Source organism: Perca fluviatilis, chromosome 23, assembly GCF_010015445.1.
Source record: "Perca fluviatilis chromosome 23, GENO_Pfluv_1.0, whole genome shotgun sequence".
In the NCBI taxonomy this organism is placed as follows: domain Eukaryota; kingdom Metazoa; phylum Chordata; class Actinopteri; order Perciformes; family Percidae; genus Perca; species Perca fluviatilis.
Genome location: NC_053134.1, coordinates 8917407 through 8932264, shown reverse-complemented (window position 1 = coordinate 8932264; position 14858 = coordinate 8917407). Strand labels below are relative to the sequence as shown.

The 14858-nt window shown below is 38.3% G+C and overlaps 2 protein-coding genes across 2 annotated transcripts in view; both read right to left on the bottom strand.

The window, feature by feature from the left end:
- LOC120553730 (adenosine deaminase 2-A-like) overlaps window positions 1-5193 on the bottom strand; it is a 5906-nt gene extending 713 nt beyond the window's left edge. Inside the window, exons 1-5 of the mRNA XM_039792424.1 lie at window positions 5122-5193; window positions 4412-4787; window positions 3513-3731; window positions 3212-3422; window positions 2961-3088 (exon numbers count right to left, since the gene is read on the bottom strand). Coding sequence (XP_039648358.1) covers window positions 2961-3088; window positions 3212-3422; window positions 3513-3586 — 413 coding nt within the window. The 5' untranslated portion in view covers window positions 3587-3731; window positions 4412-4787; window positions 5122-5193. The remainder of the gene's footprint in view (window positions 1-2960; window positions 3089-3211; window positions 3423-3512; window positions 3732-4411; window positions 4788-5121) is intronic.
- A 275-nt stretch (window positions 5194-5468) lies between these two features.
- atp6v1e1b (ATPase H+ transporting V1 subunit E1b) lies at window positions 5469-14031 on the bottom strand. Its single transcript, XM_039791812.1, has 10 exons — window positions 13913-14031; window positions 13729-13789; window positions 10921-10986; window positions 9851-9960; window positions 9481-9547; window positions 9283-9372; window positions 7990-8058; window positions 7563-7657; window positions 7381-7468; window positions 5469-6128 (listed from the first exon to the last, which is right to left on the bottom strand). Exons 2-10 carry the CDS (start codon window positions 13759-13761, stop codon window positions 6066-6068), a joined length of 681 nt encoding a protein of 226 aa, XP_039647746.1. The 5' UTR covers window positions 13762-13789; window positions 13913-14031; the 3' UTR covers window positions 5469-6065.
- Window positions 14032-14858: the final 827 nt, after the last annotated feature.

Here is a 14858-nt window from a genome sequence, read left to right as displayed (position 1 = left end):
ACTATTCTGGTGATTCTTATTTGTATTTCTAGCTGTGTGCATTGCTGTAATGTAGGGGGACAAACAGCTGGTGTATCGGTTGCAAACACGGTAACATGGCAAACAGTTGTCAAAAATCCTGACAACATAGCCTACAGAAACACAGTACCGACAAACAGTAGTGTTGAGTAGTACTAAATTGGTGGAGAGGCCCTTTAATAAGTCACGAGTTCTGTTTCCAGAAAACAGTAAACTAAAGCATAAAGAGGTAATCTAATCATTATAGTTGGAGAATTATTTCATTTTAGAGAAAATAATGGCATATGGTCCCCAATTTAATTCAAAGACAACCAACTTATTCGACAATTATGAGTAACTAAGTACACTTACTCAAGTATGGCACCTTAGTAAATGTACTTTGTACCATTTTTAAGCACAATTTTAAATACTTTGAACTGAACAGTTTTCTGCTACTTTCTACTTATACTACACTGCATTACCATAGTAAGTAAGTTATTTTTCAAATTGTCATGCACCAAAATGCGCCCATGCCCCATATGGGCTTACAAGACACTACAAACATAACAAAAAGAAAGTATTAACATAATGAGAGCGAAAGAACAAATACAACAAACCTCCATGAATGTCAAAGCAAATAAAACTAATCAAACATAAAGCACCCTCCCACCCTGTTTTTAGGCATCAAACACAAACTGAGCTATGTAGGCGGAACACTTTGTTGGTAAAAACAGTTACTGAAGTCTACATTCATCAGACATAGAAAACAAATCAGCACATTCTGCAGACATTTTAAGATAAAAGCCTGTGTCTAAAATTGTGATAGAATAGAAAATAGAACAAAAAGTGCATTGCATTTCTGACCTCTCCCAGATTACACAGGGGACACTTTCTATTCTCCTGTGGAGTTGAGTGGAACGTACTATATATACACAGTATATAATAATATATCAGTCATGAGTAATGAGTACTTAATAATAATAATAAACCAACAGATCATCAAAAAGTACCTCTTTACACAACTCTAAGTACATCTGACATTGACTGTGTACATAAAAAACATCTAGAAAGACCAGTTTCACATTGAAATACACTACGGTCATACAAAGTACACGCTTAACTTTGGATAGGATTTTCATCTCTATTGTTGAAATACTTTTACTAACAATTCAATTCAATTTTATTTATAGTTTCAAATCATAACAAGAGTTATCTCAAGACACTTTACAGATAGAGTAGGTCTAGACCACACTCTATAATATACAAAGACCAACAATTCCAGTAATTCCCCCAAGAGCAAGCATTTAGTGCGACAGTGGCGAGGAAACGGTGCCAGTTGGGGGTGTGATGAACAGTGGCAAAACAGTCACAATAAAGATAATGGAACAGTGACTAGAAATAGTAGTTGTAGTAGTTCATGGCATAGCAGGGCGCTGTAGGGCGTTACAGGATGTAGCAATGCACAGCAGAGCATAAGAGCATAGCAGGCGTAGAAGGATGCAGCAGGACACTGCAGGGCACCGCAGAGCGTAGCAGGGCGTGCAGCAGGATCATGGCGACAGCTGCAACCATGATTTTGGTGCCACCCTAATCCAAGGAAACATGCTGGGCGAAAAACAATCAAACATAAGGACTCCGGGGAATAAGCTCCCCAGAGCTAGCTTAGTAACTAACACTATGCTCATTGCTAATAACTGACTGTCAATGAAACATTTGCGTAATATACTGTATGTATGGTTGGTTATTTTCCTGATATAGTCCGATGCAAAACTTCACAATTACCACCCTAAAGTGTGAGATTTCTGTGTGACATCGTGGGATTTGAACCCACAACCTTAGAGTTGATAATTTACAGTGTGCTCAACCATCAGGCCACAAAGGACCACTGCAATGATTACAGTGTGTGCAATCCAATAGTGTGGATGAGGCTTGTGATACATGACTGCTGACAAATATCAGGCTTGGATTGGACATTCAAGAAGATTTTTCCCAAGGTGCATGAACTATAAAACATACATTGTGATGTGGACGAGAACTTATGGCCAAATCCAGAAGACCAAATTGATGCAGATTAGTGTGTACTACAGAAAACCTTTACAGTATTTACAGTATTCAATTTTCTTTCACTTCTGTTACAGTCTGTGAGTTGTTTTTTTACAGTATTTATAATTAGACAAAACCTTACAGTAATGTGGCAACAAAAGTTAGTTTCTGGCATCGCTGATTGAGGAAGATGTCTTCATAGACCTTTTTTACGGCAGACATGTTGACATGTCATAGTAGGAAAAGCACAGGTGTATTCAAAACCATTAATGATGTCTGCATTCCACTTAGGAGAGGCCCTGGTATTGTGCATGCTGACTCACTGAAACAGCTTACTGGGACACATGATGGAATTGAACTCATTAAGGTTATCAATTTCCGCTGTGCTTTTCCTATTATGACAAGTCAAAAATGCTGAGAAAAAGGTCCATTGATCACAATTCTGATGGGATAGGAATCATGGAAATAGTTTGTTGTTGAATTTGATGGGTAATGTACAGTTACATTTTTGCCTACTGTAATGTGAAAACAGTGACGCAAACCGTTCAACTTTGCATGTATCTTACATTGTTTGGTCTTGGACTAAGTGATTGCTACAATACTGAAAGAATTGCACTACGATAGGTTTAGGTGACTTAACAAATGTACTCGTATTTCAACAGAAACTTAATGTTTGAAACATGGTCTTGTAGTGAAAGATGTACATAAGCCAAATTAAAGGAGAATCAGTTGCTTTGAATGCAAGATTTAATGATTTACGAGTATGATCAGTTGAGAGTCTTGTATTTCGAGTTTTGAAACACTGCACCATACCATTGATAATAGTACCATAGCAACTAAAAAAAACCTGTAAAATAAGAGGAAATATATCTTGTCTAAGTCTCTTCAGAATCCAAATCAGAAAAGGTTTCACGTAGTACCTGTGCACAGAAATGATGACACGAGCCCCAAGAAAGTCCAGGTGATCTGCTATAAATTTCCTTGTAACGTCTTGAAATGTTTTCAGAGTCCACACCTTATCGTGAATGGTTCCATCAAGCTCATACGTCTGAAACGCATAAATGCAATGCACAAATATCAGATCTACAATTGCTACCAATACTGCTACTGTGGCTCTTTAAGAAAGGCTGGAGCTTGGGGATCAGTTTTGAACAAAGAAGCAAGCACACACCCTTGAGAGACCGCTCCTGAATTCCAGATACATGATGTTGTCATGGAGAAGCTCCTCTAGGCCCTTATAGAAGTAGTCCCTCAGCACAGGGGCATGGGTGATGAGCCCAGCAGCTGCGATGAAGGCTTTCTCAAACTTCTCCCACACAACCTCTTGGCTCGGGTACTCTCCATCCGGATCCTCAGTGAACAGCGTGAGCTGCTTCATTAAACTGAAAAACACCACCAAAATATTCTGGGTTAAGTTCTCCCACTGTATCTTGACTTGAAATGTGTAAAGGGAAGGTGATATCTTACCCAACCTGTTATCAAAGCCTGTAGGGTCTCCTATTTGGGCTCTCAATGTCTCAAGCAGCTGCCATAGAAGCAGTCCCATCGTGGAAACGGCTGGCGCTCAGAGAACAAGAAGCGGACCGAGTTGTCCCAGTTGAAGCAGATGTAGCAGTGAGGCCTGTAGGTGACGTTTTTCACCAGCCATTCAACACCGACCATAGAGGAGGTGTGGATGTGGAGGGCTGCACCTGTCACCAAAACAGCAGGATATAACCTCAAACTTAGATTACGATACATCCTACATTGGAGCAAGATGACCATGCTATTTTCACGTCTGTTCTTGTTATTTTGGGTCTCTTTGTAGTTTGTTTTCATGTCTTTGTAGTCGATTTGTATCTTTTTCTAGTCTCTTTGTGGTCATTTTGAATGTCTCTCAGGCCATTTTGCATAACGTTGTAGTTGTTTTGCATAGCTTTGTAGTTCTTCTCTGTCTCGTTGCAGTCAATTTGTGTCTTTTGTAGTCATTTTGAGTTTTTGTCTCGTCTAATTTTGTATCTCTTTTTAGTCATTGTGCATCTCTTTGTAGTTGTTTTGTGACACTTTGTCAATGTTTTGCATATTTGTGGTCAAGTGTGTCTCTAAAGTAGTTTTGTGTAACTTTGCAGTCATTTTTGTCTCTTTGGTGTCATTTTGCGTGTCTTTAGGTGACATTTTGCCGCTAAGCCAGAACTCTCAGGTGCTCATGATGGTTCAAAAACAGTAAATAGTTCACGCTGGACATGAAGAAATAAATATGGTAAAAAAATGCTACAGGAACTCATCGAAGAAAGCCTGAGATGTACAGATATATTTTATAATATGAAGGAAAACAAATATTGCATTGGATCTGTGCCAGGTAGGCTCTGTTCATCCATGCTTGTGACATCACCTTTAGGCATCTTCTGCAGCAGTTTGAAGATTGGACTCTTCTGGATGAGAGGCTTTGCTTTGAAGAAGTGGATAGCTGGGGGGAACTGTGCAGCAGACATCTCTTGCTCCTTTAATCGATGGAGGTAAGCGTCCAGCTTCTGCTCAGCCACCGTCAGCATCACCTGGCCTCCCGTCTGTCTGGACGCCTCCTGACGCATCAGCAGGTCCCTCTGAGCAGGGTCGGGCATCCCATCAGTCACTCTTACCATCCACAGAAGGGGCACACAAGTGACCACAGCCTGGCAGATTGAGATCACCATATCCTTATGTGCCACAGGAGGGTGCTAGAACATGATCACACTCCCTCCACAAGTGCAGGTTTGCTGTATTCGATGCTGTAAAGAAAGACTCTGTGAGATATGCACTAAAAGTCCTTTTACCTCGGACGAGAGGTTGTGTAGTTTAACGCAGAGTGGATAAATAAATTTGATCAGTTTTAGTTAAGATATTTTAGCTTTTGGGTTAACATGATAACAAGCTGTATTACAGTGCCGACCGAGCCTATTGACTAGCCTGACCATGACCGCTTTGCTGGGAGTTAATATAAAAAATTTAAAAAATAAGAAAAAACGATCCAAGAGAAAAGCAGAGGAAGTAACCATCCACCTTCAGATCATTAACAAACTAAATAAAAGCAAATGTAGCAACTTTAAAACATAAAATACTTACAAGAGGGAGCTGAGGGAGCTTCTGGTGTCCTGTGTCTCAGGTCAGCAGTCTACGAAAAGCCTCCGCTATCAGTCGAGCATGTCAGCAAAATAGTTGGAGCAACTGGATAAGTGGAGGCATTTTTGTCTGACAAAGACCATGTGATAAACTAATGAATGAAGCATGATTGCACAATAAAAGTAAAAAGTGTTCGTCGGCCAGCTGTGAGGGCAATGTTTGGGCAAAAAGAGAAGAGAAGTGATACTAATGATTTATATTTTATTATGTTTTACATTTCCACAATATAACATCTTCAGTTTTAGACACACACACAAAAAAGAAAAGAACAAAAAAACAAAACAACCACACATACGATATAATTTAATCTGGAAACCTCATATACATACAGTGCACCCTCTGGAATGATATCACCCACTCGTTTAATTCATGACAGAATAACATACATCAATAAATTTACTCTGTAAGGTCATGTACGGTCTTCAGTTTTGTTCCTAGGATGCTATTCATTATCTCGGTAATTGGTTGGAGCAGATGTCCATTAGCAACACAATGTCCCATGCAACGTATTTTAATACGGGGTAGAGGTGGAAAAACCGTGACACGGACGCTGTGCTTGTCATGATCCAATTAGAGGACAACTTGTTAAACATCCAGCCAATCGCCAGATCCTGTCGAACCGGACTTATCAGTGTAAACTGAGACCCTCGAAGGGGAGCAGCCGAGACAACAACCGCGCAGTACCCACGACGCGCATCTGTAACGTTGAGCTGCAGGGTTTATCGTGTCCCTTAATGCACAGAAAAAAAAAAAAACAGCGATACATCACACAACAACAATGAGTCTCTTTTGCATGGGAGATTCGTTTCACAGACAGAGGAATGCGTCTTTCATGTGACAAAATAAAAAATAAAAAGGAGAGCTGTTCTTTAATACAGCAGAGGTATTTAGTCCAGGAACTTGCGGTTCGGGTTGGCCCCGAAGAGAGACACTCGGATTTCAGGCATCATCTGCAAACACAGAAAGGCATGGCTTACAGGCAGGGCTGCAACTGCAACGATTGACCTGCCGATTATTTTCTCTAGAAATCGTTTGGTCAATACAATGTCAGAAAATAGTGAGACATACCACACACACTTTCCTAAAACCTGAGACGATATTTTAGAATTGTTAGTTTTGTATTACCAAATGTCCGAAACCGTTTTTCCTCTCTTTAGATCGACTAATTGATTAATCGATTGCTAATTTCAGCTTACTTTATAAATACAAAACAGCAGAAATATGAGGAAAGTAAAACAAACAAACATTTAGCAGGAGACTAGATTGTTTGTTCAAATTCATTTGACTTTTATTTCACTACGAAAAAACCTTACTGAAACTAAAAAAATGTCTTTTTCGTGAGTGTCCTGGCCAAGATATGCAAAGACTAAAATCATAAAACAGACAACACAAGATCATAATTAAAGAAAATGTGATTGTAAACTAAATAAAACCAATAAGAATAAAATAAAACCAATAATAATCATAAATAAAAACATGGCTGATACATATTCATACCTCGAATCATCTTCTCTTTTAATTACTATAGATGTACAATGTTTATACATGAATGTGATTATTGTGGTTTCCATTTTATATAACACAGATATAGTTAAACAAACACAGTAAGTTTGATTCCTTTCTGATTTTACTGTAGGTTATGTTTTACTGTTTACTTTGGATACCTGCTAGTTGCTGTAAAGCACTAAATAAATAAATGTTGATTGATATATAGGGTGTATATAATATGTTGTATGAAGTCATAAACGTTTCTTTTTTTTAAATTTAATATACTGCATACGTTCTTGTTGTTACTTTTCTTCTCACTTTTGTTTTTTATTTATTTTTTTATTTTTCATTGTCCCTTTTTTGTTTACGTGTGTGTTCACTATAAAAAAAAAAGATGGAACTGCCAGTACAAGAGATGTAAATAGTTTAAATTTTGGGGATTATGAAACCTATACAGTAATCTTATTTCTGTCAAATGAGTTTATTTAATTTATTACTGACTGCACTCCTCATTAAAGTGGAATTCAATCAACACGTATGAACATCAAGACCTTTTGAACATTTTCATGAACATGATTGATGAAAAGGGGGGGATTAAAACTAGATAAATAAAATCACACCTAAAGGAGTGTTTATAAAAGCATGTTTAAACAAGTCTCAAGGATGAAAAGGAAAATTTGAGACTGATAATATGAGCGGTCTCTATTGTCCTACCTGCTGAGCCATGAGGTCCAGTCTGCTCTCCAGGGTGTTGGACACCTTGATCTTCCCGTTACCATTATAGAGCTCAACACCTCCAGAACTGAAGAAGACAAAACACCAAAACAAGAGAAATCAAATTGAGAAGAAGTTTTCAGGGGTGCGTTTGTGACTTGATCAAATGTGATGCTGCTTACACGTCAGGGTGGATGAAGTTATCCTGGTCGATGCGGACCTCGATGTTCATCTTCACAGCTGCTTTAAATATAGGAATATTCCTCTGGATGGATGCCTGAAAGACAAAGTTCAGATTTCAACTGATTTTAAGGAGCTACCTCACTCGATTCAAAAAGCATCTGCCAAATTATATGTATATACACATTTTCACCTACTTGTATGCACATACTGGTTTGTGAGTGTGTTTAATTTGCTCAGCTTGTTGTCCTTGAGCTGTAAGTCTATTTCTGTTCTCCCGTAAATTGTTCTTGGAACTGTGTGCATCGCTGAGAGTTACTTAAAACTGGAGTCAAGTTCCGTGTGTGTGTGTACACATACTTGGCCAATAAAGCCAATTCTGAAATGGATGAATTTTTTATTTGAACATGCACTTGCTAATTTACTCACCTGTACCATCTGCACGTCCTGTTTACGGCAGCGAATAGTCACTTTGGGCTCCAGAAGCTGATAGAATCCCTAATATGAAAGATTATGAAAGGGTTATCGAACCTCAGTTTTATAATCAACACATTTTCCTCATACATTGAAGTAAACTTTATTTTATTTGATCGGGAATATGCCATTTAACATATATACAACAATACAGAGCATGAAACTGATGTGCTGCACAGAGAGTTTATAGCTATTGCCAATTTTCAACTCTTGGGAGAGATAAATAAAGCTTATTTTATAATTGTTGTGCAGTGATTACGTTCTAAAGCACAAATAAATAACCATCAAACACTTCTCAGATGATTTTGTGCGGACTGATATCTCCTACAAATTTATTGCAGCAGCTGGACAAGGAAGTAGATTACTCTAGTATCGATTTATGACTATTTTAAGACGAGGGGAGAACATTTCTTTTTCTTTGATTTCATTAAAAGTAAAGTTGGGCTTTGCTGTTGGCTTCCGCACTAACTTTTAAAAAGACAGAGAAAAAAAAGAGAGATTCACACCCCCAGGAGCGTTGAACTGAGTATGCAAAAAAAAAAAAAAAAAAAAAAAAAAAATAAAGGTAATTTTGCTACGTTTAATTTTTAAATAAAAATTTTTAAAGGAGTTGCCTGTAAAACTCAGCTACCACTCTGCAAAAGGCAGACTAGTGAACATCCGGGCCAAAGAACATCGCAAATTAATGAATTAAACTGCTCCGCTCGGTTGTTGCTGAAGCTGCCTGTGAAAATCCTAGTTTTATACAGTCTATGGTGAAAACTCAGTGTAAAGCACAATGAGACAAAATGTATTTTGTTGTTTTTTTCAAAGTGTACAGCGAACATAGGCAGTGACTCCCACTGTCATTTCCAACCAATCACATCATTTGTGATAAACCCGCCCCGGCTGTTAGTGACCCAGGTCGTGCGCGATTCACATTGAAATCGACCCTAGCCTACCCTGATCAAACCCACCTGGCCGAGTAGCTGGAGTTGACATGTCATAGTAGGAAAAGTATAGGTGTATTAAAAGCCATTACTGATGGCTGAATTCCACTTAGGAGAGGCCCTGGTATTGTGCATGCTGACTCACTGAAATAGCTTACTGGGACACTTGATGGAATTGAGCCATCGTTAAGGTTACCGATTTCCGCTGTGTTTTTCCTACTTTGACTTATGACTAAGTCAAAACGTCTGCTGTGAAAAAGGTCCATTGGTGTGAAAGGGGTATCAGACTGCACTAGGTGTACCTGAGACTGAAACTAACCTGTAAGATCAATCCGTCCATCAGAGCTGGATACCTGGCTGGGTCTTTTGCGACATTACCAAGCCGTTGGCGGGCCTCGTTTAGCATTTCCTGAGGGATTTACAGACCGTATCATTTACACAATCCATCTCTCATCATCTATATCCTCTGTGTATAAAATATGACCGCGTGACGACAACATGAGGTACAGCTGCTTACCGAGATCATATCATCCCGGGCCTTCAGCACCTTCAGTCGAGCCTGGTTCATCAGGTTAGACATTTGACTGTTTAAGTAGACAAATGACACACACACACACACACACACACACACACACACACACACACACACACACACACACACTCTGTTTAGACTTCTAAGTTGGATTATGTTTGTATGGAAACCCTTCAGACTGTTTGCAGCATGTTAACAGAAGAGTCAATGTAGGACAGAGTGAGTAAATAAAGTCACGGAAACTCTGTGTCACACATACAGTACAGACATTTCTTTGTTCTAAAAAAAAAAAAAAAAAGGCTGGATTAAGGAAGGGAGGACTTGATGTGTCCTGTGATTTCTCGCCATGACTCACATTTTCTTTTGCTGCTCGATCTGCTTCTCTTTCTTCTCGTAGTACTCCATTATCTTCAGCCTCTGAGTTTGGACCAGGCGGCCCTTCTCGATGTTGAACTCTTCTTCTGCCTGCAGGAGGAGACACCGTTCACTCAGCAGATGACAGTCATCATAACCCTTACACTTACTCTGCTGCTGCTGGACACTACCATTAAAAAGGTCACATTGAAAGGTTAAATTTGTCATAACAAAGACACTCTTTTCACAAAATTTGATGGCAGAATAGATTTAGAATCAGTGTCGTAACACTGTTATTAACTGTCAAAAGCTGAAAGGCCTTAACCTTTTAATCTACAAATATGCCACAAACCTTCCTATACAAATTCAGATATATCTATATTTCTCTATTGTTAAATTTAAAACACTAATGGGCAATATTGTTGAAACCAAAGAACTGGTGCCACCTGTAGGTTAAGGAAAATATCAAATTTGTCTAATATATCAGGTGTAAGCTTATTATATCAAGTGTTCAGATTGTGTGAAATCTGCCAATAGGCCCCCCTTTACTGTGCTTTTGGTGCCCCTAGTGATGAGTCTCACACAGGAAATGATGGTGATGGTGAGGACTGATGTATTTTTAAACCTTATACTCTTTAATGTGGCCTAAGATTGTGTAGGTAGATTGTATGATGTTGTGAATCTCTGTTTGGTTGTCTATGCTTAAAATGTATCCTTGCGTTGTTATCAGTGACACTACCTGTTTAAATAAAGGATTAAATGAATACGGACACTCAATTCACTGCCTGGTCTGAGAGGGGCACTCTAGAATAAATAAAAGGCCATAATTGCTACATCACAGGCCTGATTTTGATCAAATCTGGAGCAAAGTCGCATGTCGATGCTGGCTGTCCTGGCATCTGCCTGCACCAATATTGAAGAATGAGTTTATCCTTGTATTTGCTATCTCTCTACTGTTCCCTCACTAATTAAAGCATAAAATGTGTAAAATAAAATACTAAAAAGGACTAATTAATCATCCATTCTAGTCACTCTCTACAGCACTGTGTGATTTTACTGCAATGATTTTACCTTTGCATCAATCTCTTCTGCCTTCTCATTGGCCTCCTGCTCAATGAAGGCCATCATGTGCTTGATCTGTAGACAGGAAGAAGAAACATTAATGACAAAAAGACTGGGCTTCCTCACAAACAGGATTTCCCCCCCATTCCCCACGTTTAGGGTTTTAAATGGACACAAAGATCCATCATCAAGCATTATTCCTTACTACTGCAAATTGCCACCTCACCCTGCTGCCTGACTTTATCACTATGGTGAGGAATGTGTCAGTGGTGGAAGAAGAATTCATATCCTTTACTTAAGTAAAAGTACTAATACTACACTGTGACAAAACAAGTAAAAGTCCTGCATCCAAAACCTTAAGTAAAAGTATGTATAAGCTTTACTTAAAAAGTATCAAAAGTCAAATGTTCCCTTTAGTGTTTTCCTATTATTTGCTGCAATAATGTGTATGTTGCACTTTACTGCTGTAGATGTTTAAGGTTGTGCTCATTTTAACTCCTTTATATACTGTTGGGTAGGTTAATCTTCAGCAATGCATCATATTCCGTAAGATCATATGTTTGTAGCGTTGCTGTCCTGTGAGAACCACGTATCTCTAAAATGTCAACTTTTCATGGTGTCAGAAAAACAGCCCCGTTTTCAGCTTTGGGACGATGCATTTTCCAGCTGATCCAGGAAGGCTTTTTAAAATAGTTTATTTATATTAAGAAGTAAGAGAATTTTCTCAACACGTAAAAGGAACACTTCTTCAGTTTCAAATCACCAAATTCAGAGATTCCTGGTTTTCATTAGACAGGAAGGGGATGAAAAATTGTAATATGTAAAGCAGCTAAAGCTGTCAGACAAATCTAGTGGGGTAAAAAGTACAAATTTTCCTCTGAGACGTAGCAGAGCAAAAGTATAAAAGTTGTATGAATTTGTACTTTAAGGGGAACTACGCCATTTTTTTCAAAATTAAAAAGGCTACATGTTATTCATATGTTCTAAGACAGTCCAAAAATATAAGTGAATATGAACAACTCCCTCCCAAATCCAAAAAAAACAGAGCGCTAAAAGTCAAATTTGTGATGTCATCATCAAAGTATAATGTCTGGAACTGCTCCATAGACAATTAATTGGGAAAGATGTTATGAATGACTATATGGGTACATTTTCTGTTTCAGAACTGAGAACACTACAATACAATAAAGTAGGGCTGCTCCCTCTTAGTCGATTAGTCGACTAATCGGTCATTTTGGTCTTAGTCAACTTAGATTTCTTTAGTCCATTAGTCATGTTTTATGCTGTTTTCATGCTGAATGACTTATTTCCAAGAAACGTAGGAGCACATCTCTGGTAAACACAATAATTAAAGTGGTGCTTTTGCATGACTCTTTGCGGATTTACAGATCTGTCGATTAAATCAACTAATTGATTAGTCGATACAATTAAACAAGTGTTAGTCAACTAAGAATTTCTTCAGTCAAGCACAGCCCTACAATAAAGCTCATTTGGGTATTAAATAAAGAAAACAAAATCAGTGTCCAATGCCTTGTCTATTGAGCAGCTCCACACTTTATACTTTATGACATCACAAGTTTGAGACTTAAGCTTTGTTTATGGTCGCGCAAGACACCGTGGCGCGGACCTCCATAGATACCGTGTGAGATATGAATCATGCACGGAGACGTTCATGCTCAACGCATTGTTCATTGCAATATTATCCAAAACGCCAGGGGGCGTACATACAAAATGATCCGCGAATAAGCAAGAAGTAGTAGAGAAGAAGTAGATAGCGGAAGTAAAAGAAAGCATGAGACCGTTTTTTTAAGCTTGTGTTGGCTCTCTCATATTTAAGGCCATCTGACACCCTGTGGTCTGTACGTGAAGGATCATACAGATGTTTGTGCATGCGAACCCTGCCCGCTCTTCCCAGCCGACCATGTTTGAAATGGAACGTGCAGCGCGCGGCAAGTTACAAAAATTCGCGAGTAAACGGCCACACGCTCCAACAACTTGTGTGGGCCTTCGCGCTGGACACAAAAGAGGCGATGACGTCATTTTTTTGGCACGTGCACCTCGCGCCGGGAACACCACGGCGACCACGAACCTACCTTTACTTCTCTGGTTTCTGGCTTTGAGTGAGATTAGCTCATGTTCACAAATATAGATTGAACTTTCATCGGCCATGCAAATAACATGTTGGAATTCGTAATTTAGGCGGTGTTCCCCTTTAATTACATGCACTTAGTTACATTCCACCGCTGATGAACACCAGACCCAAACTTAACATTTTTACAGTTGACTTCTGCAGCTTTACATTCTCCCTTCTGGAGATTATTTCCAGTGTTTCCCATTAAAGAGTCCAGCCAGTGGCTCACTCACTCCCAGTTCCTCATCAGGCCCTGGCATGTGCTCATCATGTGATCATTTGGAAATATGACCCTCTGCATCTCAGCCATAACTTCCACAACGCAACACTGACATCAAAACGGCATAACTAGCTTTTTTTTTTTTTTACGTACAAAACTTCCAGTCAAAAACACCCTAAAAAATAGCTTGTTTGTGTTTATTTCGATGCTAACCTAACGTTACTGCAGCTCTCTCAATGTCATTCTTCTCACACACACACACACACACACACACACACACACACACACACACACACACACACACACACACACACACACACACACACACACACACACACATCAGAGCTACTAGAAACATTTCTCAGTGTATTAATAAGACGAATAGCAAAGAAAAAAACTCCTTAGACAGCAACCGAGGAGAAACAGATGAATGGGGACATTTTTGAAGGTTAAATCGGTTCATTACCTGCTTCTGAACATCGGCATCGCTGAGCGCCATGGTTGCAGCTGTCAAAGATCCGCGAGGCCTGCGAGAAGAAATAACAAAAAAACAAACATAAATGAAAACAAGTGAGAAACAAAAGAATCCGTCAATAACAACATGGAGGTATTAATCCTGCAATAAGAGCTTTAAATCGATGTTTATTTACCCGAAAATCACAGAAGATGAGGTATGAATTAATCGCCGCAGTCGTGACTCGTAAAGATGTCTACGGAGGATCAGCTGATTTTCGTCGTCACATGATGTTTACTTCCGGCCGAGTCGACCAGCCAATCAGGTGCGAGAACAAGAGACGACGTAGAAAACAGGAGAATTTTAATGTAATATTTAATTTATACTGCATATAAATACATGTTTTTAAAATGACTAGTTCTAAAACAGTTATATGGCACAAATTTGTAATAGTAGTTTTTACAGTGTCTTTTTAAAAACATTTTTATTGGCATTTTCTATTACATATTTATGTTCTTGACAGTTTTTTGTTTATTTACTCTTTATTTCCTCTTAATACGTGTATAGCATGCATCCCACACCAATGCAAATTCCATGTAAATGAAAATCTACTTGGTAATAAAACTGATTCTTATTATTCTGATTCTGATATATGTATGTTCAACTTCAGTTACATAGTATAAAGTATACCTATTGTGTTTCATTATGTCATAGTTTTTTATAATCTTGTTTTTTATTTACATTTGCTTTGGTTTGAATGTTTCACTGTTTGTTTTCTTTTCCCTGTAGTTCACTTAGTAACTTAGCTATAGCCTACAAAAAAAGTATCATTTCTTTTGAAATCATGTTAGTCATATATCAGTTTTTATACATGAGTATGAAACCAAAATGTTCTTTTAAAAAAAGAAATACAATACATTGTACATTGTTGTGTTATATTTATTCTAGTCCTGAATAAACTGGATTTCATTTTAACTGCATTTATTTTTTTACAATTGAAATGGCAAAAGCTTGGAACCTAAAAATAACTAAAGATAATTTTCATTCATATTTTAACAATTATCTTCGTTTGGGAATAGTAGGAGTATTAAAGTATAAGTGTGCAGGACTCTATTATCAAGTACCTGAACACAGCCATGGCA

Excerpts from the sequence above, each read along its gene's own strand:
- atp6v1e1b (XM_039791812.1), bottom strand. The coding sequence starts at position 13,761 with ATGGCGCTCAGCGATGCCGATGTTCAGAAGCAG. Across the intron at positions 10,987-13,728 it reads ATGCCGATGTTCAGAAGCAG|ATCAAGCACATGATGGCCTT; the intron begins GTAATGAACCGA and ends TCCTGTCTACAG. Across the intron at positions 7,469-7,562 it reads AACTTCATCCACCCTGACGT|TTCTGGAGGTGTTGAGCTCT; the intron begins GTAAGCAGCATC and ends TGTCTTCTTCAG.